This window comes from Onychostoma macrolepis, chromosome 11 (assembly GCF_012432095.1).
Source record: "Onychostoma macrolepis isolate SWU-2019 chromosome 11, ASM1243209v1, whole genome shotgun sequence".
Taxonomy (NCBI): Eukaryota; Metazoa; Chordata; class Actinopteri; order Cypriniformes; family Cyprinidae; genus Onychostoma; species Onychostoma macrolepis.
The window spans coordinates 10,960,612-10,988,450 of NC_081165.1; the positions used below are offsets into that span (position 1 = coordinate 10,960,612).

The 27,839-nt window shown below is 35.7% G+C and overlaps 2 protein-coding genes across 6 annotated transcripts in view; both read right to left on the bottom strand.

The window, feature by feature from the left end:
* Positions 1 to 13,696, bottom strand: part of LOC131549824 (uncharacterized) — a 56,426-nt gene extending 42,730 nt beyond the window's left edge. Inside the window, exon 1 of the mRNA XM_058792335.1 lies at positions 13,685 to 13,696. Coding sequence (XP_058648318.1) covers positions 13,685 to 13,694 — 10 coding nt within the window. The 5' untranslated portion in view covers positions 13,695 to 13,696. The remainder of the gene's footprint in view (positions 1 to 13,684) is intronic.
* On the bottom strand, positions 94 to 27,716 carry LOC131549825 (uncharacterized). Of its 5 annotated transcripts, none has more exons than XM_058792339.1 (16): positions 27,587 to 27,716; positions 27,010 to 27,303; positions 22,152 to 22,205; positions 21,960 to 22,007; positions 21,802 to 21,852; positions 21,586 to 21,636; positions 20,953 to 20,988; positions 20,787 to 20,828; positions 20,562 to 20,609; positions 20,228 to 20,314; positions 19,674 to 19,692; positions 19,450 to 19,489; positions 19,245 to 19,317; positions 17,828 to 17,923; positions 17,093 to 17,142; positions 16,830 to 16,989 (listed from the first exon to the last, which is right to left on the bottom strand). In XM_058792339.1, exons 1-16 carry the CDS (start codon positions 27,639 to 27,641, stop codon positions 16,900 to 16,902), a joined length of 1,134 nt encoding a protein of 377 aa, XP_058648322.1. In that variant the 5' UTR covers positions 27,642 to 27,716; the 3' UTR covers positions 16,830 to 16,899. The 5 variants fall into 5 exon arrangements, 4 of the variants coding, with proteins under 4 accessions (XP_058648322.1, XP_058648320.1, XP_058648321.1 ...); XM_058792337.1 differs by having other exon boundaries at positions 20,787 to 20,840; XM_058792338.1 differs by having other exon boundaries at positions 20,953 to 20,991.
* Positions 27,717 to 27,839: the final 123 nt, after the last annotated feature.

Here is a 27,839-nt window from a genome sequence, read left to right on the forward strand (position 1 = left end):
ATCAAACCAGACTTGAGATTCATTAGTGCATCTTCACCAAACTGTACACGTGATCTTGTGTGTTGGAGTGAACTGGTTTGTCAGGGATCGTGCAGTACAGGTGATAAACATTCTGAAGGACACACATGAAGTAAATGTGTTAGTATTGTGTTCATGATGGATGGTTATGTTGGTTTGGGGTGTGACAGAGTTCACATATACCTCATTTTCCTCTGGATTTCCCCATTTCTGTTGTTTATTGACCAAAACACCTGTAATGCAATGCAGAACCATTTGAACGAGTCAAATCACTTTAAAAAAAGATGCGTTGACCTTGATGAACAAGCTTTTTGTCATAATGCTTTAGTGTGATGTATTTTAAGCATTGACACTTTTTACATTAGTATCATGATCACCTTTAGTATCATGATTAGAATCATCTCTTCTCAGACTCATTCTGTGCAACAGTGTTGTGATGAATTTAATATACTTCCATATTAACTCACTGTTTTACTGCACATAAATGTGTGCATCAAGAATGCTGTTTTTGGATTGGAGAGGAAGTTTCGAATTGTAAAACCTCATTGTCATAGTAGGCCTATATTAACAACTCTTATGTGAAAACAAATATGACCACTATGACCACTTTGATGAAAGAAACATTTAATTACCTGAGGGCTGGTAAATTGAATTTATAGATAAAAATCTAAAGGTTTGTAATACACATCTATGTCATTTGACATATTTTTAAATAATCATATTATCAGGCAAATCATATTACCTAATCAAATGCATCAATCACCATCTTAACTGTATTATATAGTCTTAAATCTAAAAAAAGTTTAAAACCTTAGTTTCCACATTTTGTTCAGTGTTTTTTTCCCCCTGTTTTCCCCCTTGCCGCCAAGTTCACTACCCTAGCCTGTAAGGACATTCCCATCTTGGAGTATGCGGTTGAGTTCAGCCAGCTCGCTGTTTTCAGGCAAATTACCCTGATTTAATTACCCAAACACTGGACTGAACTGGATCCAGAACACAGCCTGACCCAGAGCCCAGCCCACCATCACCCCGCTGTGCGGAGCCAAAGCCCAAGCCCACCGATGACGGAGAGCCCGAGCCCGCCGCAACCGACAAGCCATCACCAAATGGAGCGACAGAGCTGAAGATCGCTGCGATCGATGTCAGACCAGGTGCGAGACCCGGCTATAATGCAAGCGACGGTGGATGAGAAAGTGGAGCGGGAGGGCATGGAGGAATGCCCCGCCCCCAGTTTTTTGTTGTCTTTTATGAGATGTTTATGGTAAATGATTTTCATTTTGGTGTGAAATGTTCCTTTAAGAGAAGGTGTGGTTAATAATACTGTACCAGTACCAGTTTCTGAGAACCTGTGGTCACTGAACAGTGTTTCTAACTTTAAGGTCACATGGTGACATCAGTTAGCTATGCTTTTAAGTTAATCTGAGATCATTTCCTGAGAATGATGCTATCTTACCTCCAGATATGGGCTGAGATGTTTCTGGTACAGAAGTGATCAGAGAATATGTCTTTGTAGGCGAAAGGGTTCACCCAACACAAAAATGTTGACAAAAATATAAAAATCCCAATAAAAATTATGGCAATACTCGCAGAGATGTTAAGTGAAAAGTGATGACTTATTTACAGTGCTTGAGAGGTGAAACAGTCCCAGTAGAAAAATGACCAAATACATACATACATATATATATACACAAAACAAATAGACATACAGTGTGTACGGAAAGTATTCAGACCCCCTTAAATTTTTCACTCTTTGTTATATTGCAGCCATTTGCTAAAATCATTTAAGTTCATTTTTTTTCCTCATTAATGTACACACAGCACCCCATATTGACAGAAAAACACAGAATTGTTGACATTTTTGCAGATTTATTAAAAAAGAAAAACTGAAATATCATATGGTCCTAAGTATTCAGACCCTTTGCTCAGTATTTAGTAGAAGCACCCTTTTGATCTAATACAGCCATGAGTCTTTTTGGGAAAGATTTTTCACACCTGGATTTGGGTATCTTCTGCCATTCCTCCTTGCAGATCCTCTCCAGTTCTGTCAGGTTGGATGGTAAACGTTGGTGGACAGCCATTTTTAGGTCTCTCCAGAGATGCTCAATTGGGTTTAAGTCAGGGCTCTGGCTGGGCCAATCAACAACAGTCACGGAGTTGTTGTGAAGCCACTCCTTCGTTATTTTAGCTGTGTGCTTAGGGTCATTGTCTTGTTGGAAGGTAAACCTTCGGCCCAGTCTGAGGTCCTGAGCACTCTGGAGAAGGTTTTCGTCCAGGATATCCCTGTACTTGGCCGCATTCATCTTTCCCTCGATTGCAAATCCATTTAAGGATTATGGAGGCCACTGTGCTCTTAGGAACCTTAAGTGCAGCAAAAAAAATTTTGTAACCTTGGCCAGATCTGTGCCTTGCCACAATTCGGTCTCTGAGTTCTTCAGGCAGTTCCTTTGACCTCATGATTCTCATTTGCTCTGACATGCACTGTGAGCTGTAAGGTCTTATATAGACAGGTGTGTGGCTTTCCTAATCAAGTCCAATCAGTATAATCAAACACAGCTGGACTCAAATGAAGGTGTAGAACCATCTCAAGGATGATCAGAAGAAATGGACAGCACCTGAGTTAAATATATGAGTGTCACAGCAAAGGGTCTGAATACTTAGGACCATGTGATATTTCAGTTTTTCTTTTTTAATAAATCTGCAAAAATGTCAACAATTCTGTGTTTTTCTGTCAATATGGGGTGCTGTGTGTACATTAATGAGGGAAAAAAATGAACTTAAATGATTTTAGCAAATGGCTGCAATATAACAAAGAGTGAAAAATTTAAGGGGGTCTGAATACTTTCCATACCCACTGTATATATACACACACACGCAAACTTTGTTGTTGAAAATTACTCGCGGCACCACAGTTGCACGCTCGCTTGCAAGGTAAACTAATCAAATTTACATAGAAAGTAAATGAAATAATTTAATATATGCTTGGACTTGTTTTATTGTAAGTATTTGTTCATTTATTTTTCATTTATTGTTCATTTAATACATAGTATGTCTAGATATTGGCATTATTTAACAATTTTATGTAATTTTACAGTGGAGCGGTTAAATTTTCTATTATATAATTTATTTTATTAGTGAACAGGCAACTAGGCAACAGTGAGGAAAGAGAATTGGTCAAACAGAATATTCTATAGAAATTAACCCAAAAGAAATTAATTTACTATTAATGTTTTACATTTGGATAATCTGCATCTTAAATCTGCAAAACGTTCATTGCTAAATTACTTAGATATTCTGAACCCCTGAGTGTTAGTGTTGTTACTATGATGGCCAATATGTACAGGTGACTGCAATGTGAACAAAAATTATCTGATGTAGAAAAGATGGAGGATAATTTCAATGCTTATTATAAAGACCACTATAATTATAATTATTAAATCATAATCAAATCAATGCTTAGAAACATATTAGTTAGTGTTTAAGTTGTAAGGAGGGAAGGCAGGGGGCGCCAAAATGGTCAGAAATGGTTCTGGGTTCACACAAGCTCAAGATATTTTCACGTTTTAATCTATGATATAAAATACATCAGTAATACCCCTTGTGTTTTATAAAGACTAAAAGAGTTGTCGGAAGCTTAATGGCTAAATGTTGAAGACGTGTTTGTTTATAGTCTGTTTAGCGTTTACTTTTGATGATTGCATTAAACCTTGAACAAAGCTTATTTGTGAAGATTATCATGGTGATGCTGATACAAAAATACCTCATCACTGCAGCAATCTACACGATGAAGGGAAAAGATCTTCATAGGACTTCTGAAGACTTGGAATATAAAGCTTAAGTTGTTTGTTGTCTTTTATGAGACGTTTTTGTAAATGATTGTCATTTTGGTGTGAAATGTTCCTTTAAGAGAAGATGTGGTTAATAATACTGATCTGCTGAAGACTGCTGTGGTCACTGAACAGTGTTTCTAACTTTAAGCTCACATGGTGACATCTGTTAGCTATGCTTTTAAATTAATCTGAGATCATTTCCTGAGAATGATGTTCTCTTACCTCCAGATATGAGCTGAGATGTTTCTGGTACAGAAGTGACTCTCTCACACCTGAACCAGCTAATCAAGGTGTTCAAGATCACTAGAAAGCTACAGGCAGGTGTGTTTGATTAGGGTTGGAGCTAAACTCTGCAGGACCGGGGCCCATAAATGTATTGAGAAAATGTATGTAGATTGGTTTTATTTTTGTTGCATGGTAAGAAATAAACATACAAAGATTTGAAAAAGAATGCAATGATCAAATAAATTCACATATGGAAGAAAAAGACCTTTGTATTGTGAAGTGGGTGGACCTTCAGTATGAGCCACTGGAATATAAGCAGTTTAGCTACAGCGGTTTTTCAGTGTTCAGTGAAAAAAAAGTTTTAAAAAAAGAGAAGTGAAGTGAAAAAAGTATATAGTGTCTATTTAGGTCACTGCTGAGACAGAAACATTCAAAAATTCAACAATTCAAAATGTTAAAGTGACCATTTAGCTTGGAAATAAAAGTCTAATTAGTAGTGGTATTAATATTACTATAATATAACGATATCAGAAATGCTTTAGTGGAAACCTTTACAGGTATATTGAGAATTGTTTTTGTGGCTGTTGTCAAAGTTTTACCAGTAAAGGTCGATGGTGAGACTATCACACAAATAAAAGTAGGTGTATTGATATTGCAATGTACCACTTTGTACCCACTGGTTGAATTTAAAATGGCATATTAGCAACACAAATATAGCACAAATAACTGTACAACTCATGATCTTATAAAGAAATGCAACTTAACATTATTAAATTCAATGTTACATTTTTTATTAAATATAATAAATTTTATTAAATGTTTATTAAATAATAATTTGCTTAACAATTAGTCAGTGGTCAGTTTGTGAAATACAAGTTTGCTACATGCAAGCTAATCATATGGCAGCACTGATCAGTCATTGGTCATTGATTTGACAGAGAAAATAATACAGACAAAATGAGTAGGGCACTATGATACTTTTGTGTGTTTACTGAAAATCTTTGCAAATCTGGAGGAGATTTTAGCTACATTTAATACATTTTACCAATATAAAATCTTCTAAAATCAAAATGTGGAAAAAATGCTCCACAGATGCTGTCTGGCCTGTTAAACATTATATTAGCCCAGTAATTATATACTGTCACATGTTGGTGACACAAACTGCACAAGCACAAAGGAGATTAACGAAAAGTCTTTTAATAAGATAAATCCAGGAGAACAGGCATGGAAACCAACTTAACATTGATGAGAACGGAGGAAGACTGTTAGAACTGAAGGCTTATAAACATGAACCAAACAAAGGGAACTAATGGTATAATTAACAAGACACCAGTTTTCTAACTTTAAGGTCACATGGTGACATCAGTTAGCTATGCTTTTAAATTAATCTGAGATCATTTCCTGAGAATGATGCTATCTTACCTCCAGATATGGGCTGAGATGTTTCTGGTACAGAAGTGATCAGAGAATATGTCTTTGTAGGCCCGTTGTCAGGCGAAAGGGTTCACCCAACACAAAAATGTTGACAAAAATATAAAAATCCCAATAAAAATGATGGCAATACTCGCAGAGATGTTAAGTGAAAAGTGATGACTTATTTACAGTGCTTGAGAGGTGAAACAGTCCCAGTAGAAAAATGACCAAATACATATATATATATATATATATATACACAAAAAAAAATAGACATAGAGTGGGTACGGAAAGTATTCAGACCCCCTGAAATTTTTCACTCTTTGTTATATTGCAGCCATTTGCTAAAATCATTTAAGTTCATTTTTTCCTCATTAATGTACACACAGCACCCCATATTGACAGAAAAACACAGAATTGTTGACATTTTTGCAGATTTATTAAAAAAGAAAAACTGAAATATCATATGGTCCTAAGTATTCAGACCCTTTGCTCAGTATTTAGTAGAAGCACCCTTTTGATCTAATACAGCCATGAGTCTTTTTGGGAAAGATGCAACAAGTTTTTCACACCTGGATTTGGGGATCCTCTGCCATTCCTCCTTGCAGATCCTCTCCAGTTCTGTCAGGTTGGATGGTAAATGTTGGTGGACAGCCATTTTTAGGTCTCTCCAGAGATGCTCAATTGGGTTTAAGTCAGGGCTCTGACTGGGCCATTCAAGAACAGTCACGGAGTTGTTGTGAAGCCACTCCTTCGTTATTTTAGCTGTGTGCTTAGGGTCATTGTCTTGTTGGAAGGTAAACCTTCGGCCCAGTCTGAGGTCCTGAGCACTCTGGAGAAGGTTTTCGTCCAGGATATCCCTGTACTTGGCCGCATTCATCTTTCCCTCGATTGCAAATCCATTTAAGGGTTATGGAGGCCACTGTGCTCTTAGGAACCTTAGGTGCAGCAAAAAAAAATTTGTAACCTTGGCCAGATCTGTGCCTTGCCACAATTCTGTCTCTGAGCTCTTCAGGCAGTTCCTTTGACCTCATGATTCTCATTTGCTCTGACATGCACTGTGAGCTGCAAGGTCTTATATAGACAGGTGTGTGGCTTTTCTAATCAAGTCCAATCAGTATAATCAAACACAGCTGGATCTCAAGGATGATCAGAAGAAATGGACAGCACCTGAGTTAAATATATGAGTGTCACAGCAAAGGGTCTGAATACTTAGGACCATGTGATATTTCAGTTTTCTTTTTAATAAATCTGCAAAATGTCAACAATTCTGTGTTTTTCTGTCAATATGGGGTGCTGTGTGTACATTAATGAGGAAAAAAAATGAACTTAAATGATTTTAGCAAATGGCTGCAATATAACAAAGAGTGAAAAATTTAAGGGGGTCTGAATACTTTCCGTACCCACTGTATATATACACACAAACGCAAACTTTGTTGTTGAAAATTACTCGCGGCACCACAGTTGCACGCTCGCTCGCAAGGTAAACTAATCAAATTTACATAGAAAGTAAATGAAATAATTTAATATATGCTTGGACTTGTTTTATTGTAAGTATTTGTTCATTTATTTTCATTTATTGTTCATTTAATACATAGTATGTCTAGATATTGGCATTATTTAACAATTTTATGTAATTTTACAGTGGAGCGGTTAAATTTTCTATTATATAATTTATTTTATTAGTGAACAGGCAACTAGGCAACAGTGAGGAAAGAGAATTGGTCAAACAGAATATTCTATAGAAATTAACCCAAAAGAAATTAATTTACTATTAATGTTTTACATTTGGATAATCTGCATCTTAAATCTGCAAAACGTTCATTGCTAAATTACTTAGATATTCTGAACCCCTGAGTGTTAGTGTTGTTACTATGATGGCCAATATGTACAGGTGACTGCAATGTGAACAAAAATTATCTGATGTAGAAAAGATGGAGGATAATTTCAATGCTTATTATAAAGACCACTATAATTATAATTATTAAATCATAATCAAATCAATGCTTAGAAACATATTAGTTAGTGTTTAAGTTGTAAGGAGGGAAGGCAGGGGGCGCCAAAATGGTCAGAAATGGTTCTGGGTTCACACAAGCTCAAGATATTTTCACGTTTTAATCTATGATATAAAATACATCAGTAATACCCCTTGTGTTTTATAAAGACTAAAAGAGTTGTCGGAAGCTTAATGGCTAAATGTTGAAGACGTGTTTGTTTATAGTCTGTTTAGCGTTTACTTTTGATGATTGCATTAAACCTTGAACAAAGCTTATTTGTGAAGATTATCATGGTGATGCTGATACAAAAATACCTCATCACTGCAGCAATCTACGATGAAGGAAAAGATCTTTATAGGACTTCTGAAGACTTGGAATATAAAGCTTAAGTTGTTTGTTGTCTTTTATGAGACGTTTTTTGTAAATGATTGTCATTTTGGTGTGAAATGTTCCTTTAAGAGAAGATGTGGTTAATAATACTGATCTGCTGAAGACTGCTGTGGTCACTGAACAGTGTTTCTAACTTTAAGCTCACATGGTGACATCTGTTAGCTATGCTTTTAAATTAATCTGAGATCATTTCCTGAGAATGATGTTCTCTTACCTCCAGATATGAGCTGAGATGTTTCTGGTACAGAAGTGACTCTCTCACACCTGAACCAGCTAATCAAGGTGTTCAAGATCACTAGAAAGCTACAGGCAGGTGTGTTTGATTAGGGTTGGAGCTAAACTCTGCAGGACCGGGGCCCATAAATGTATTGAGAAAATGTATGTAGATTGGTTTTATTTTTGTTGCATGGTAAGAAATAAACATACAAAGATTTGAAAAAGAATGCAATGATCAAATAAATTCACATATGGAAGAAAAAGACCTTTGTATTGTGAAGTGGGTGGACCTTCAGTATGAGCCACTGGAATATAAGCAGTTTAGCTACAGCGGTTTTTCAGTGTTCAGTGAAAAAAAAGTTTTAAAAAAAGAGAAGTGAAGTGAAAAAAGTATATAGTGTCTATTTAGGTCACTGCTGAGACAGAAACATTCAAAAATTCAACAATTCAAAAATGTTAAAGTGACCATTTAGCTTGGAAATAAAAGTCTAATTAGTAGTGGTATTAATATTACTATAATATAACGATATCAGAAATGCTTTAGTGGAAACCTTTACAGGTATATTGAGAATTGTTTTTGTGGCTGTTGTCAAAGTTTTACCAGTAAAGGTCGATGGTGAGACTATCACACAAATAAAAGTAGGTGTATTGATATTGCAATGTACCACTTTGTACCCACTGGTTGAATTTAAAATGGCATATTAGCAACACAAATATAGCACAAATAACTGTACAACTCATGATATTATAAAGAAATGCAACTTAACATTATTAAATTCAATGTTACATTTTTTATTAAATATAATAAATTTTATTAAATGTTTATTAAATAATAATTTGATTAACAATTAGTCAGTGGTCAGTTTGTGAAATACAAGTTTGCTACATGCAAGCTAATCATATGGCAGCACTGATCAGTCATTGGTCATTGATTTGACAGAGAAAATAATACAGACAAAATGAGTAGGGCACTATGATACTTTTGTGTGTTTAAAAACTTCTTTGCAAATCTTTGCAAATCTGGAGGAGATTTTAGCTACATTTAATACATTTTACCAATATAAAATCTTCTAAAATCAAAATGTGGAAAAAATGCTCCACAGATTCTGTCTGGCCTGTTAAACATTATATTAGCCCAGTAATTATATACTGTCACATGTTGGTGACACAAACTGCACAAGCACAAAGGAGATTAACGAAAAGTCTTTTAATAAGATAAATCCAGGAGAACAGGCATGGAAACCAACTTAACATTGATGAGAACGGAGGAAGACTGTTAGAACTGAAGGCTTATAAACATGAACCAAACAAAGGGAACTAATGGTATAATTAACAAGACACCAGGTGAACAGAATGACTAATTAAACAGACTGGGGACAACTAGGTCACAGGGGAAACACAGAGACAGAAAACCACAGACATGTAACATATACTGTACATACTACTATTTTATCTGTACGTCATTTTTTTCTTTTTAGAGAGAAAAGAAGAGGTGCAAGAAATGAAGAAATTAATTAAGTCATTCATGTTTTGAGGAGCACCATGGAGTTCAGTTTATGCGCAACTAAACCTGTGCATTGTACTTACTAGTAAAGTGGCACAGACAGATGAATTCTATGAGTGCAGACAGAAATAAATCAAAACCAGCACTAGTCTGTCAGAACTAAAAAAAAAAAAAAAAAAAAAATATATATATATATATATATATATATATAGACCTTCTGCCAGATGGAAGGATTTAATCTGTATTTATAGTACAATACAGAAATGAATATGAAATAGATTAATTAATACATATTTATTTCTTGTTTTTTATAAGTCAGGAAGGTATAGTAGTCTAAATTGTTTTTTATTTCTTTTCTTTTTTTCAATAGAGAATTTCATTGTTCCTGCTGGGCGTTTGTTGGGTCTTTATTTGCTGTTTTTGTCTTTGCTCACCTAACTGTCAAAGACATGTTTTCATGAAAATGAAAGTGGAATTTTACACGATATGATGAACTGGACAAGAACATTTATCATTGCTTTGGCACAAAATAAATTCAGTGACTGCATCTTTAAAATTACATAAATTCTTCCCTTGTTCAAACACAATAACTACCAAAACTCAATGTACCTACAGGCCAACTGTTATGTTATTTCATATGCTACAGAATAAAACAGCAATTTGATACATTTCTATAGTAATACCATATTAAAATAAATTGCTAATCCAAAAATGAAGTACTATCAGAACTATTAGATGTAGCTGAACACCTTCAATTTCATTACCATCTACATAAACGAGAAATAATGTTGTACTGTAATGTAAATATGGACCATGCAACATATATACTGCAGTGAATTTTAAACAGTAAAGAGCTGTCATTATTGTTTTGTAATGAAATTTTCAAAAAGAAAATATTTTATAAGGCTACCTGTTGTTAGTGTTTCTTAGGTCATTGTTTTATGAGTGACAAAGTGTGTTGGAGATTCGAGCTGTTGCTCTCAAAGTGCAAGAGTTTCATGCATTTAAGTTTAAATAAAACTCCTCCAAAACACACTTCTTCAGTCAGCATCCATTATAAAACACTCTGCACACATACATTTCAACAGATTTGAAAATATACTGAAACTATGTTTCTTCAAAATCATTTTCCATTTATCGTGACATTTTTAGTGCACCCTTTATTGTATAGTAAGCTCTTCTTACAAGCCAGTATTGTGCTAATGGGACTTGCCACAAAACATCCTGTCAGTAGAGGTCACAATGAATGAAAGGTGAAAGTGAAAACCTGTCTGCAAGTAAAGATTGTAAAAGTAACATGTTTTCCTCATTATTTAAGGAAACTTAAGCAGTATTTATCAAGTATTTTCCTGCTTGAGTTGTGTGGCTGTATACAATCTTTTATTTTGACAAAATAACTCAAAGTCAAATACAAACAGGCCTCACTCAAAATCACAGACTTTTGAGAGTCAACTTAAAATAAACGAGCACTTTTCACTAATAATATTAAATAGCCTTAAAACTACTCAAAAATATTATGTGTAATATTGTTACCATCATTTTTTCACTGTCAGAAAATTATTCTTTTATTGAAACATTTAACACAGATTTAATATTCTCTAATAAGCAAAGCAGAAATATACTTAGCCTACATGTTTCTGTCTCTCTGGTGGAATCAGGCAGAGTAGAGTCCGCTGTGAAAACAGCTGATAGAATCAATAGTGTGTCAGATGTGATACGACAGACATGAAACTATACAGATACAGTATGGAGTACATCGATTAGTAGCCATGTTGAAAAAAGCAGCATCATGAACCACCATGTCATTGTTGAGTTCTCTGACTGCTTTCGCTTACTACAGTGAGGAAAATAAGTATTTGAACACCCTGCTATTTTGCAAGTTCTCCCACTTAGAAATCATGGAGGGGTCTGAAATTGTCATCGTAGGTGCATGTCCACTGTGAGAGACATAATCTAAAAAAAAATCCAGAAATCACAATGTATGATTTTTAACTATTTATTTGTATGATACAGCTGCAAATAAGTATTTGAACACCTGAGAAAATCAATGTTAATATTTGGTACAGTAGCCTTTGTTTGCAATTACAGAGGTCAAACGTTTCCTGTAGTTTTTCACCAGGTTTGCACACACTGCAGGAGGGATTTTGGCCCACCTCCACACAGATCTTCTCTAGATCAGTCAGGTTTCTGGCCTGTCGCTGAGAAACACGGAGTTTGAGCTCCCTCAAAGATTCTCTATTGGGTTTAGGTCTGGAGACTGGCTAGGCCACGCCAGAACCTTGATATGCTTCTTACAGAGCCACTCCTTGGTTATCCTGGCTGTGTGCTTGGTCATTGTCATGTTGGAAGACCCAGCCTCGACCCATCTTCAATGCTCTAACTGAGGGAAGGAGGTTGTTCCCCAAAATCTCGCAATACATGGCCCCGGTCATCCTCTCCTTAATACAGTGCAGTCGCCCTGTCCCATGTGCAGAAAAACACCCCAAAGCATGATGCTACCACCCCATGCTTCACAGTAGGGATGGTGTTCTTGGGATGGTACTCATCATTCTTCTTCCTCCAAACACGTTTAGTGGAATTATGACCAAAAGTTCTATTTTGGTCTCATCTGACCACATGACTTTCTCCCATGACTCCTCTGGATCATCCAAATGGTCATTGGCAAACTTAAGTCGGGCCTGGACATGTGCTGGTTTAAGCAGGGGAACCTTCCGTGCCATGCATGATTTCAAACCATGACGTCTTAGTGTATTACCAACAGTAACCTTGGAAGCGGTGGTCCCAGCTCTTTTCAGGTCATTGACCAGCTCCTCCCGTGTAGTTCTGGGCTGATTTCTCACCTTTCTTAGGATCATTGAGACCCCACGGTGAGATCTTGCATGGAGCCCCAGTCCGAGGGAGATTGACAGTCATGTTTAGCTTCTTCCATTTTCTAATGATTGCTCCAACAGTGGACCTTTTTCACCAAGCTGCTTGGCAATTTCCCGTAGCCCTTTCCAGCCTTGTGGAGGTGTACAATTTTGTCTCTAGTGTCTTTGGACAGCTCTTTGGTCTTGGCCATGTTAGTAGTTGGATTCTTACTGATTGTATGGGGTGGACAGGTGTCTTTATGCAGCCAACGACCTCAAACAGGTGCATCTAATTTAGGATAATAAATGGAGTGGAGGTGGACATTTTAAAGGCAGACTAACAGGTCTTTGAGGGTCAGAATTCTAGCTGATAGACAGGTGTTCAAATACTTATTTGCAGCTGTATCATACAAATAAATAGTTAAAAATCATACATTGTGATTTCTGGATTTTTTTTTAGATTATGTCTCTCACAGTGGACATGCACCTACGATGACAATTTCAGACCCCTCCATGATTTCTAAGTGGGAGAACTTGCAAAATAGCAGGGTGTTCAAATACTTATTTTCCTCACTGTATGTATGAATACACTTTGAAAATGGACCCGAGCTATATTTGAACTTTTGAATCCAGCATATTCATTCTACACAATGACTTTTATTATTGAGGAAGAGTGGATGAACTTACCCATGGTTTCCTTTGTCATGCTGTAAGTTTTGGATTTCAGGTCTACTGATATAAAATAACAAATTGCAAGGGAAATCAGTTTTCAGAAGGTAATCGTTTCTCAAATTTAATCCAGCATAAATAGAAAATGTGTTATTAGTAACTTACCAGATTTACTGTGTTGTGGTTTCAGAAGTGGCAGTTAGAGCTAAAGCTTTTGAAAAGATAATAAAATAGAATGTTAATAAAAATATACATAATTCCTAAACAAATAGTAACCATATTGAAAAAAAACCCAGCATAATCAAAGTAATCTTGTCAATTTTGCTGCTCATCTGGAACATCTACCTTGCCTTTGTTGAAATCTCTGTTTTCTGTTTACCTTTAGGAACTAGTACCACTATGAGATACTGACCACAAACTTTGAAAATGAATTCCAGATATATTTTTGAATGTCTTTTGAATCCAACATATTAATTTTACACTTGACTTCATTGTGTAAAATAATTATTAACATTTGAGGGCATTCAAGGTGGAGTAAAAATAAGGTCTTTTTCACTTACAAACTGAATCACTGACAGGTTTTCATGGCTGTTGTGGCAGTTTGTTCAGTGGTGGTTGATGTTGAAACTGCAGAGACAATTTATTAGCATTACAGGGTGTCACTTTATATTATTTGCAAACTTTAAAGCAAAGTTTGTTTGTTGAAGGTACAGGTCCTCTAAATGTAAAAAAAGCCATATGTCACATATACTAGTGATGTAACTTGAATCATGTTTTTGTTAATTATTTTAGAGAGATATTTGGACAGAGGTCACAAAATCATAATCATCTTTACTAACACTCATGAAGGGTTTCTGAAGTGCACCTGAAGAGAAATAAACCACAGTTATAAAAAAAAAAACATTGTGGTAACAGTTTCTAACAGCAGCAAAATTTCTCACCTCGAACCGTCACTGTGGCAGGAGGAGAATGAGGCGATGGTTTATCAATCATTGTGTAGTAACAGTAAATGTTGAGTGATTCACGTGATTTTACAGCTGCCCATCTGAACACTTCAGCACCAGAGAGATCCAGCTCACATGACAAACTGGTTTTTATATTCTTCTCTTCTCTGTTTGTGATGAAATAACACTGATTCACAGGAGCACCTGCTGGCGTCTCACAGCTGATCTTCACTGAGCTGGACTCTCTTATGACATCTGGAGATACTTTTACAGTAGGAGACTCTACAACAACACAAGACAGATCACTACATTACATCTTCTTGACTATGTTTACAAGTACAATGATATTATATTATTCACATGTTTGTGTTTAAAAAAAAAAAAAAGACAGCTGTTGATGTATACACTCAAGTAGAAACAACACAAATCTTCAAATTCCTGGGCCTGCACAGTCACTTCTCCTCTTTAGTGAAGATAGCTCAACAGCGCATGTATTTTCTAAAAAAGCTAACAAGAGCTTCATCCTCACTGGGTTTCTACAGATGTGTTATTGAGAGTGTACTAACCAGCTGTCACTGTCCAACCCAGGTCCTTTAGAAAAAATGTTTTGTAAAGATAACTTTTCTTTTTTTTACATTTTTGCAAAACTCCAAAAAATGTATCTATACATAACATTTTTTCTCTTTTTTTTTTTTTTCTTTAAAACTATCTGACTATAGAGTCGGATTTAGTGTAGGTGGTACATTATTTTTAAAAGTGATAGAGTGATAAACTTAGTGCCATTGCCGTGATATGTGCATGAACCAGCATAACAAAATGTTGGCACAGTTATTTGTTTCAGAGAAAACTGAAAATGCTTTTTAGCACCACTCACTGGACATTTCACTTTGAAACAAAAATGTTGCCAAAGGCCCCTGTTTTCACGAGCCTGTGTTGCAGCTGTCTGTTATAGAAACTGTTCAGCATCTGACAGTCAAGCTCTGCTGTGGGTGGTGAAGATTGTACAGTCTCACTGTTACCAACCTCCTTGCCTTTAAAGACTTTTATCTCGCTTCGTGTGTGAGGAAAGCAGTCTCCATCAAGAAGGACTCCTCTCACCTTTCCCACGAATGGTTAAAGCCAGAACATACAGACTCAAAAACCTGTTTGTGGTTTCTTCTAAGAAGAAACCAATTGTCTAATTGTGGACCCCCTCCACTGAAAGGTTTGTGACCATCATCATTTTAATAGTGCACTACCACAGACCAAGACTGACCCTACAACAAAAAATGTAACAATGGCCTCGTAATTTTCTATTACAAACCTTACATGCAATACTTTATGTATTATTATTTACTTACTGTATATCGGACTTAAAAATCATTCAAAATCACACTGCCACTGCATTTTATTTATTACCTACTGATTTAACTGTCAGTTGTGTTTTTACTGTGTCCCTTGTAGTATTGAGTATTTATTGTCCATATTTATTGTTGTCTTTTTAGCCCTTGTTACTGTCTGCTACACACTACTGTGTTTCATTGTTATACTTTTTTGTGCAATATGATAAAATAAAAATAAATTTGGCTTGCTACAGTAATAGTATAGTAAAACGAATATGTAAAGTAGTAGTTTATGTTTCTGTTATCTGTTCTATTAAAACTTTACACATAACAATCAGACATGCTGCAATATTTTAGACAATAAAACTGTTACCTATAAATGTGGGCATTATTTAAGAAGAAAATAAACAGCAGAGATCACTTATTGTAAGACTGAACCTCCGCAAAGAGTAGAAAAACTATGAAGATGAACAACTCCATTACAAAGAGAAAAGAGACAGAATGAGACTTACACAATGGGTGAATTAGGAAGTAGCGCAACATACAACAGAAACCTTACAACATACTCTGCATTTTCATGTAGATGAAAGTATAGATCATGATTCACATTTACAGCCATATGCTATGTAACATTTACATATATGTGTATTATAGAGCATGAACAATAATATCTGATATAATAGTTTTAGAGGCCTGAAAAGTTTACAATAAAATACAGTTTAAAAGATAAATGTTTAAATTCTACTTTAAGTTTGAGGATGATTCTTAAAACACATACTTTATAAAGTACACACCCATTCAGAATTACTAACACACCAAAATACACATTAAAAGAAATAAATACTGTAAATGTGCAGAAACTCAGCAGCAGCATCAGTGAGTGCTTGTGTCTTTTGCTTAGAGGGTCTTACGCCAAAATGTGCATAAATACCACTTGATTACAAAACTTTAGTGAGACACCTCATTGAACCAAGAGTTGTAGTTTGCTATCATAACGTCAGACCCCATTGGATGTTTTGACCTGCCGTTCAGTCTGTATTGCATATAGCGTCGTATAGGAAGGATGATGCTTCTTGGAAACAATCATAACATAAAAGGGCCATTTTTTAAAGCTAAATACACACTGGAATGAATGATTCACAAAAAAACAGGATGTGAATCATTATTCTCTCCTCCATCTCTGATGTAATTGGGTGGATTTTGTGTGAGGTGAAGCTAACGTCACATGATGGTCCTTGAAAAACTGATTTAAGCATTTTTTAAATACAGAAAACTAATAAGAAAAAAAAAATGGTTCAGATGGTTCAGTTTCATCAGAAAAGTTCATTTATAATTACAGTTTTAGTTCAGCTCTTATTGAATGCCCAAGCTCCACTAGTGGGTTTGCCAGAGAAGATGCTCTGGATGTTCACTGAGGTCACAATATATTCCACACCAAACACCGAAAAGTAAAAAAAGTTTGCAAGTAAAGACACTTTATTTATAGTCGCTGTACATAATGAACACAGATACTGTATGAGATTCATCAGTTCATCTTCAACAAACTGTACACGTGATCTTCTGCATTTGAGTGAACTGGTTTATCAGGGATCGTGGAGTACAGGTAATAAACATTCTTAAGGAAGAAGAAAGATTATTAAGGCACAAGTAAATGTGTTTGTATTCTGTTCACAATAGACAGTTATGTATGTTTGGTGTGTGACAGTGTTCAAACATACCTCATTTTCCTCTGGACTTCCTCTTTTCTGTTGTTCATTGACCAAAGCATCTGTAATGCAATGCAGAAGCATTAAACATGTTGACCTTGATGAACAAGCTCTTTCTCATAAAATTTTAATACATGTTAAGCTTTGACACAGCAGAATCATCTCTCAGAATCATTCTGTGCATCAGTGTTGTGATGAATTTAATATTTGTCCAACTTCCTCCATATTAGCTCAGCATGATTGGGAGGCTAAGTATCTCACCTTCTAAATGTAGGCACTAAAAATGTAGATTTTGGAATACAGAGGAAGTTTTGAGTTGTGAAACCATAGTTTGTTTTCATAGTAGGTCTATATTAACAACTCTTATGTGAACATAAAGATTTGATTCCTCCCCAGCAGGCACCAGACGTCTATGTAACGTCAGGTTGACGTTGGACATGACGTCGGACAGACGTTGCATTTTGGTTGAAAATGAAAATTGGGTTGACGTCAATATTTGACGTTGACTTAACGTTGGATTTTAGTTGCACAACCTAAAAACAACAAAATGTCAATGTCAGCTGACGCCGATATTGGGCATCAATTTAACATTGACATTAGACGTTGAATTTACATTGAATTTTGGTCACCCAATGTCGCGACCGAAATTGAACTTTTATGACGTTAAAAGTCTTATGACGTTGTGTGCCTGTTTTGTGCCTTCTGGGTCATAATATGACCACTTTAATGAGGGAAACATTGCATTACCCGATGGCTGGTAAATTGAATTTACAGACATAATGAAAGAGTGAATGTCTGTGGGATCTGCTGTGCTGTCCTGATGTGACTCTGGGTGTTCAAGGCCTTTGAAAGAACAACATGATGAAGAGGTTCAAACGGAGTCAATAGAAAACTATACAAAACAAGAAGACAAATGTAAAATGGCTTCACCGAAAAAGCTTCAAATTGTATGCATCACGTTAGATTTGACGACAGTGACACCAAACACATAAACGCATGTGTTGATACCAAACAAACACTATGACTGAATGAGAGCATCTGCAAAATAGATTGAGAGCTTATGCCTCACTCAGTGTAGTGACTGTTTCTCCTGCTTTAAAAATGGCAGCAGTTACACCGGTTCTTAAAAAGCCTGGGAGTGCTATTTCTGAGATGTCCAATTATCGGCCAATTTCCAATTTACCATTCCTGGCAAAAGTCCTTATACTGCTCTAGTTAGGGTCTTGAATGACCTTCTCGTTATAGCTGATTCTAGGGCTTGTGGCATTTTGGTTCTGTAAGATCTTAGTGCTGCATTCGATACGAAATGTCACAGCATATTACTGAACAGACTACATACTGTAGGTGGATTGGTCTGTGTTGAACTGGTTTAAATCTTACCTTTCAGATCACTTTCAGTTTGTTTACCTGGGTACTAATAAATCTCAGACTGTGCCTTTGTGTCAGGGTGTTCATCAGGGATCAGTTCTGGGTCCTGTTTTATTTAGTGTTTATACGCTGCGCGTGTTTTGACTTACACATCCTCACGTCACATTACCCCAGTGCTCCAGCAACTTCATTGGCTCCCGGTTAAATCACGTATTGATTTTAAAATTCTGATTTTAACCTATAAAGCAGTGCATGGGTTGGCTCCAGATTACATTTGTGACTTGGTTACTCTTTCCACTCCCTCTCGCTCTCTCTACTCTGCTGGTTGTCTCTCTCTTTAGTTATGGAACGCATTACCTGTGTTTATTAGGGATGCTACTGTCTTGGATTGTTTTAAGAAACTTCTTAAGATGCATCTTTTTAGTAATGTTTTTAATTTATAATTTATTACTGTGATTCTGTTTTTGATATGATGTATTTTTGGTTTGATTTGTTATTTTGTTTTTTACATGTTGTAGCGCTTTGAGTTTGAGAAAGGCGCATTACAAATAATATTTATTATTATTGTTATAAGTTGTAAGATTTTATGGTGAGTTTTTTTCTTATGGCCTGAACTGTTCCTTTAAAAGAAGATGTGGTTAATAATGCTGATCTGTTGATGACCTGAAAGAGGAAATGGTACCAGACACCGCAGCCACGCACAGTGTTTCTAACTTTAAGCTTACATGGTGACATCTGCTAGCAACTATGCTTTTAATTTATCTGAGATCAGTTCTTGAGAATGATGTTCTCTTACCTCCAGATATGGGCTGAGATGTTTCTGGTACAGAAGTGATCAGAGAATATATCGCTACAGATCCAGAACAACTCTAAATAACATAATCAATAATCAATAAATAAGTCCCATTTAGCCATTCTCACTTATTATGGTGTATGTGTGTGTGTGTGTGTGTGTATATATATATATATATATATTAAGTTGTAAATGCACAGATACTTACCATACCAATTCCTTGACTGGACACTTCCGTTTTTATTAATCTAATTTTGCAAAGAATCAAATATTGCTCTTTATGGCATCTTTTCATACATGTTTAAGCTAAAGAAGCTAAACATTGCCACATTTAGCTCCTGGACTACAAAAATTGTTTTTATGAAAAAGAAATATTTACAACAATATATATCACAGACTACTAAACTGAATGCATGAAAAAAAAAGACTTACTGTTTTCTTCTTTTTTTACCTAGAAAACAATGACTTACAGCATTATATGTTTAATTCTAGCTTGCATTATTAATTCTATATTGAACAGCATTAAGCTCAGTATATATCCAACAGAATGTACAATGAGCCTCATTCATGTCATATTTTCTTATTAATAAAAGTGTTTGGTGAGACTGCATTTTGATAGCACCATACAGTATGTACTATAATGATATTTCACAAGTTTGTTTGCCCATATAGCCAAGTAATCTTTAAGCTATTAAAGGTTAAACTTATTTGGCTTGCTGTTTCCAGTGAAGAAGCTTGAGGATAAAAAGATCACATAACATTCCTGTACACAATTCACATAATTGTAATTCATGGGCAGGGATTATGTTAATTGTGAATGAGTGTGCATGCACACTATTTACAAGTGATTTGAATTCATTTAGATACACACATTTGTGAATCCAGAGGAGAGTTTTTTACACACCAGTTACTCCGAATGTACTTATGTGTTTATGAAAGATTGATGAATGAGGCCCAAAAAATTTATGTTTGTAAACTTGACTTACTTGCAAACCGGCACAGACAGATGAGTCCTGTGAGTCCAGACAAAATTACAGCAACAGCAGTGGAAACCAGCACTATAAACCATATATCTGTGTCAAAACAAAACCAACACTTCAGTCAATGTTTATGTGTATTATGATGTTTAATATGTGCTTTAGATACATCAGTCCACCTGATAACAGAAGTGATACACAAAATAACTGAGAAAATGTATATTTGTTTTACTTTTGTTGTGTGCATGGAAAGAAGTAAACATTTTACAAAGATTTGAAATGGAATGAAATCATCAAATCAATTAAAATATGGAAGCAAAGTACTCCGAAATAATATTGAAACCTCTGTGTGGATCTGGATGAGCCATTGACGTGTGAACACTAGAAACAGCTGTAACAGAAAAAAGAAAAGAAAAGAAAAAACTCACATGAAATCATAGGGTACATGACTAATGCATGGTGATTATACACATCAAGGTTTCAGTGACTGATGAAGTCATGGTAAAATAAAAAAAAAAAATCCTATTATGGCAGTCTGCTGATATTTAGAAAAGATGCAGCAAGTTACCTGTTCTGGGGGATGCTGTTGTGAAAGTGATAGCCATTTTTGCTGAAATTGAAACTGTAAAATAATTAGCTATATGAATAAACATATGTATATAAATATATATATTGTCAGGTACAGGCTTTTTTTTTTTTTTTTTTTTTTAAATTGTGCACAAAACTTTAGTCACATGTGTCTATTTGCGAAGCTTTTTGAGTGGATGTTTCTGCTGAAACAGCAGTGAGAACATCTTAAGTTATATCAAACATGGAAACAATAAGCATTTTGTGTCTGCAAGCCATAAAAAAAATATTAATATTTTATTAAATCAATGTAACTTCCCCCAAAAATGTAAATAAATAAGCAAACATATTGGGTGAAACAGAATGTTCCAGTGTGATTTAACATTTTTTGTTCAGATATCTTTTTGAAGCACTCAACTCAAAAGTCTGGTAGTGTGTGATCCTCAGTCATTTATTGTATGATGGCCAGTTTTCCTCTGTAACTATTTACAAAGTCGGCAAGTGTTTGATGTTGTCAGTCCTCTGTCGTGTGTCATGTGTTCCTGCCTGGTCTTGTCCCTGTCCTTGATTAGAGTGATTATTAGTTAAGTCTTGTCCATCTGTGTTTTAGTAATTATCAGTAATTGTCATGTGTATTTAGTTCCTGCCTGTTTAGTTAGTTTTCGTCTGGTCTACTCGTTATTCCCCGGTGTTATTCCCCTCGTTCCTCCCTGCTGTGTGCACCGTGACAGATGTCTGGTGTTTAAAAATCTGTTCAGATTTTAAAAGTTGTGTAGTGTATTCCAGCCTTAAGTACTTACTATGTTCTGATGTTCTACTGTTACCAGGCAAAGTGCAGTTTGTAATGGAAACTGCAGAAAAAAACAGCATATAGTATTAAAACAGAATATTAATAAAAATATTAACCATGTTGAAAACATAATCATGAGTCTCCAACATCCATTAATCCAATGGACGAATCCGACATTAATTTCACACAGTGATTTTTATCATTGAGGAAGAGTGGATGAACTTACTCGTGATTTCCTTTGTCGTACTTGTTGACAGGTTTGTCTTGGAATCGAGGTCTAATAATAAAAATAAAAATCGCAAGGGGAATCACTTTTCAGAAGGGAATTTTTCCAAATTTAAGAATAATAGAATAACCACCAGAAATGTGTTAGTAGCAACTTACCAGTTGTACTGTATGTTATGGTTTCAGAAGTGGACATTACAGGTAATGCTGTTGAAAAAACATTGTGAAATGTGTGATGATGCACAGTATATAAATATTCAATAAACAATCATTAACCTGAAAGAATAATTGTCATTTTGAGGACATTCAAAATGGAGTAAGAATAACTGATTTCCAAACAAAATCACTCACAGGTTTTCATGGCTGTTGTAGTAGTTTGTTCAGTGGTGGTGGCTGATGTTGAAACTGCAGAGAAAATGTATCAACATTACAGGGAGTCCATTCACATAATTTGCAAACTTTAATGTAAGGTTTTTATTGTTGTTGTTGTTGTTGTTAAAGGTACAGGTCAGTGCAGACTTTAAGCTTTAATTCAAGGTGTTAAACAAAAATGTAAAATAAAATGCTTAGGAATTACAACCATTTTTATAAACAGTCCCCCATTTTCAGGGGCTCAAATGTAATTGGAAAAACAAATATAATCATAAATAAAATGTTCATTTTTCATTTTCTGTTGAGAATCCTTTGCAGGTGATGGCTTCCTTAAGTCTGGAACTCATGGACATCACCAGAGACTGGTTTTCCTCTTTTGTGATGCTTTTCCAGGCCTTCACTGCAGCTGAATACAGTTGTTTGTTTGTGGGTATTTCTGCTTTTAGTTTTGTCTTCAGCAAGTGAAATGCATGCTTAGTCAGGTTGAGATCAAGAGATTGACTTGGCCATTGCAAAATATTCCACTTTTTAACTTCAAAAACTCCTGTGTTGCTTTTGCTGTATGTTTTGGGTCATTGTCCATTTGTACTATAAAGCACCGCCCAATCAACTTTGCTCCATTTGACTGAATCTGGGCATACAGTATATGTCACGAATCCAGTCTGTGCACTTCCGTTCATTCACCACCAGAGGTCACTCACTCATCATATTGACTTTCACACCACACATCTCAATGGACTGTGTTTCCCATCAGCCATCTCACTAATCACTCGCTCACCTGATCACACGCACACAGCTGTAACCAATCACACACTCTATTTAAGCCATGGACTTTCTCTCCCTCGTTGCCGAGTATTGTATGCATTATCGCTGCCCTACAGAGCCCGTTAGTTTCCACAGTCTTGCCTTGCCTAGCCTTGCCTAGCCTTGCCTTTGTCGGACTGTGTTTTCCCCTGCCTGGACTATCGCTCACGTTTTTGGATTACCTCTCCTGTCTCGCCCCTTTGGATACTGTTAACCGATTGTCGACCCATGCTTGTCTCTGTTTACTCTTTGTCTCGCCCATGTTATACCTGCTTGCCACTGTTTGACCCTGCCTGTTGTGACCACGTCTCTTGTCAATAAAAGTCTGCAGATGGATCCGCCCCGTAACAGTATATACACTATACTCTATACACTTAAGAATTCATCCAGCTGCTTCTGTCCTCTGTCACGTCATCAATAAACACCAGTAACCCAGTGCCACTGGAAGCCATGCATGCTCATGCTATCACACTGCTCCACATGTTTCACAGATGATGTTGTATGCTGTGGATCATGAGCTGTGTTCCGAGCCTTCTCCATACTTTTTTATTCCCGTCATTCTGGTACAGGTTGATCTTAATTTCAGTCGTCCAAAGAATGCTTATCCAGAATTGGTCTTGCTTTTTTAGATGTTTTTTTGGCAAAGTCTAATCTGGCGTTGTTTGCACCTTGTGGTGAACCCTCTGTATTTGTTCTTGTGAAGTCTTCTCTTGATTGTAGACTTTGACAGTGACACGACTACCTCCTGGAGAGTGTTCTTCTCTTGGCTGGATGTTGTGAAAGGGCTTTTCTTTACCCCTTTCATTTATTGATAAATGTGATCAATAATCATTTCAGACCATACTAAATCAGCAAGTAAAATCAGTGCTACTGCATCTCTTTGAATGAATGAATGAATGAATGAATGAAGCATTTATATAGCGCACATGTCTTTCTGACATGTGCGCACAGTGGGCTGTGTGTAAGCATTTTCTTATGTTTATTCTGAAAATAGTAAGCTTGGTCCAACATATCAATTCAACTCGCAATCACCGTAACTGTATCTGTGCTACAAGCCAGCCACGTGCTACTTTGGCTCGTGAAGAGGGATACTTTAAATGGGCTATATCATCAGTACCTGAAATATCTCACCTGTTAAATTATGGCATTACATTTACATCATTACTCCGTTCTGCAGCAGCCTTATGATTAAACCATGTTACTTAACTGCCGCAGCAGAGATTTCTTCCTCTGCTCATCATGTCCACTACCCTGTAGTTAAAAGTATGGGCCTCCAAAGTATTTTCTCCTATCGTGACAACTACACTGCAATCTATTGCTTCAACAAATGCAAATTCAAGTTCTGCTGAACTAATGCTGTTCCTCAGTTATTGTAGCAAATCTGGTCTTCCGCTTACATTATAATTAAAGCAGAACTCACAGCAGGACTTAAAATTCAAACTGTTGTCTCTCACTTTCTGCCTTTCAAAATGTATGTCATTGGCTCCATATGAAGACCTGTCACCCATCCTAGAGCTAATCTGACGTTCTAGGAAATCAGTCCAATTTTTCTATAAACTAATCTTCGGACAATGGTGCCTTACTATTAATTAATAACCCACATATCTCCCTCCATTTCAAAATTGTCCAAAAATCTCTACCCAGTCATCTAGATTCTCGTTTGCCATTCCTCAGCAATAGCAGGATTTCCGCCTGCCCTGCAGCTCACCTCAGAGTGCCACAAGCCTTCCACTCAGGCAACAGTATGTCTCGCTACCTTTCACCAGGACTGTCACCCAACAAATCTTCAATGTCAATGCAGCAGTAGCGGCGACATTTTCCACCACTCTCAAATCAGCCCTCCAACTACATACAGTATGTTACATTTTAGTGGATTTTTATATATACTATCACTAAGCTCTATTTTAATGTGTTTTCATGAAAAATACAGTACAAATGTATTAATTACAAGTTAAATCCTATACGTTCACTGTGCTTAGGCTACTATAAATGCAATAATAGCACATGATTGGATTATGCATTCATATAAAAAGTAGATCACCCAAAAATACATGTTAAATAAATGTGTGCTTAGTGCTTTGCTTTTGCAATACAACAGGACAATCTTAAATTATATGTGACCCTGGACCACAAAACCAGTTTTAAGTAACATGGGTATATTTGTAGCAACTATTACTTTTCCCTCAATAAATTCCTAATTTGCTGCTTATTAATAGTTAGTAAGGTAGTTGTTAAGTTTAGGTTTTAGGTAGGATTAGGAATGTAGAATAAGGTCATGTAGAATAAGGCATTAATATGTGCTTAATTAGTACTAATAAATGTCTAATATTCTAGTAATATGCATGCTAATAAGCAACTAGTTAAGAAACCCTAAAATAAAGTGTTACCTTAACATTTATAACTCATTAATAAATGGTTCACAGGTGTTCACTTTAAGGTGCGCTTTCACAGGTAACGTTTATAAGTCATCAATAAATGGTTCACAGGTGTTCACTTTATATTAAGGCTCACGTTCACACACTCTCAGAAATAAAGGTACAAAAGCTGTCACTGGGGCGGTACCTTTTCAAAAGGTACACTTTTGTACCTATTAGGTTCAAATACGTACACTTTAAGTACTAATATGTGCCTTTAAGGTACCAAAATGGACCCTTTAGGTACAAACATGTACCTTTTGAAAAGGTACCACCCCAGTGACAGCTTTTGTACCTTTATTTCTGAGAGTGCAGGTTATTAATGTTTAGAACTCATTAATAAATGGTTCTTTACATTAAGGTTCACAGGTAACTAATAAAGGAATAAAATTTTCATTAAATTTCCATTTAAATTTTTTTAGTTTGAGAATTTCATCTTGATTAACAAAACATATCCGTTTCTAATCACTGATGTGGACAGGCATCATGAACCTTTGCGGACAATCATGTGTAAAATACAGAGTAGTTTCGGTAAGAAAAATCGTAAGAAAAGAGTCATGCGATATAAATGAAAAAAGCATAAATATAGCACCTTTCAGTCTTGCTATAATAGTCTATTTTTGCTGCATCATGAAATAAATCAGGAATCTGGTTTTGAGTGAAAAAAATATGAATAAATATATGGCTCACTATTTGGCAGGTATTGCATTAAAATCACCCTTTTTATTCATGAATTTAATTTATAACTGCTTAATAATGATATATAATGCATTTGTACTTGAGTTATTAGTCATTTATGAACACTTTTATACGCTTTATAAAGGGAACCTTAATGTAAAGTGTCACCGAAAAAATACATCAGAAGAAATGTGTTAGTCTTTAATTCTGAAAACCCTGCACAGATGATTTTTTAAACACAGGCATTCGGCTCAGAGTGAGAACGGTTTGAATATTCATGATCATCTTGACTTTCACTTTCTATTGTGAATGAGGCTGAGGGAACGAATGGTGAAAAAATGGTGTTAGAGGGCTCTTGGAGGTAACTGGCTCCAGGGGGTTTTGGAAGTCGTAATCCGTTCCCGGGGGAGAGGGACTGAATCCAGGTTTTCTCTGCTTGTATCACCAAACTATACTCACTGTTGATTGCCAAGTTTGCAGTCCTTTGTAAATACTTTTTGGGGGTTGAACTTAAGCCAAGCCTCGGGTTCGATCATCCATCGAGGACAGCAAGCCAAGTTTGTCTACTATTAACCAAAATTGTCACTGTAGGCCTACATTTCTGTCCATGACATTTATATATTTGTTCTTTTTATATTCTGTATATGAAATGGTTATGGTTAGGTTTTAAGGTAGGTTTAAGGGATCTAAAATGGTTCAAATCTATAAAATGGTTAAAATGCAAGGATACAAATATTTTTATGATATAAAAGATTTGCAAATATTTTTTTACTTTAGCTGTAAATATTTAACAATTTTTACATTTTTAGATGGTGTCAATACGTACATACTTTATGTTTGAGTATTTATCCAAATGTACAAAAAAAGGTTTAAATTGTTTTTTTAATCTGTAAATGTTATGTGCTAAATATAAACAATGAGACCAGGCTGAAATTTCTCACCTTGAACCGTCACTGTGGCAGGAGGAGAATGAGGCGATGGTTTATCAATCCCCTGTATTGTGTAGTAACAGTAAATGTTGAGTAATCCAGGTGATTTTACAGCTGCCCATCTGAGCACTTCAGCACCAGAGAGATCCAGCTCACATTTCCAGTTGGATTTTATGTTATTCTCTTCTCTGTTTATGTAGAAATAACACTGATTCACTGGAGGACCTTCTGGTGTCTCACAGCTGATCTTCACTGAGCTGGACTCTCTTATGACATCTGGAGATACTTTTACAGTAGGAGGAGACTCTGAAACAACACAAAACAAATCATTATATCTCATTGACAATGTTTACAAGTAAAATAATATTCCAATCACATTTTTTGGGTTCTAAAAATGTGAATAAGACAGCTTCTAATAAACAGTATATACAGGAACATTAGTACAAAGAATATGTCAGGTAGTTAGGTTAAAACTTCAAATGTCACTTGAGAAAAATATTGCTGAAATATTATAGTCAATGAAAATTGTTTGCTACAAATGTGACAGACTACAGAATTTAAGTGACATTAAACAACAGAGATCACTTACTGTGAGACTGAACCTCCATCAGGAGCGGAAAAGCAATGAAAACGATCAACTCCATTGCAGCGAGTGTGAGAAAAGAGACGAGACTCTTACAATAAGTGAATTAGGAAGTAGCACATCAGGCCACAGGAAACCATTTTAATCCACTGTGCAGTCAGTTCTGTGAATGTAGATCATGTGACCACATGTACTGTACAACTCGGATCTGGGGCAGATTCTGTGATCAAACTCATATTAGAGACTGAAGGTAGTTTTG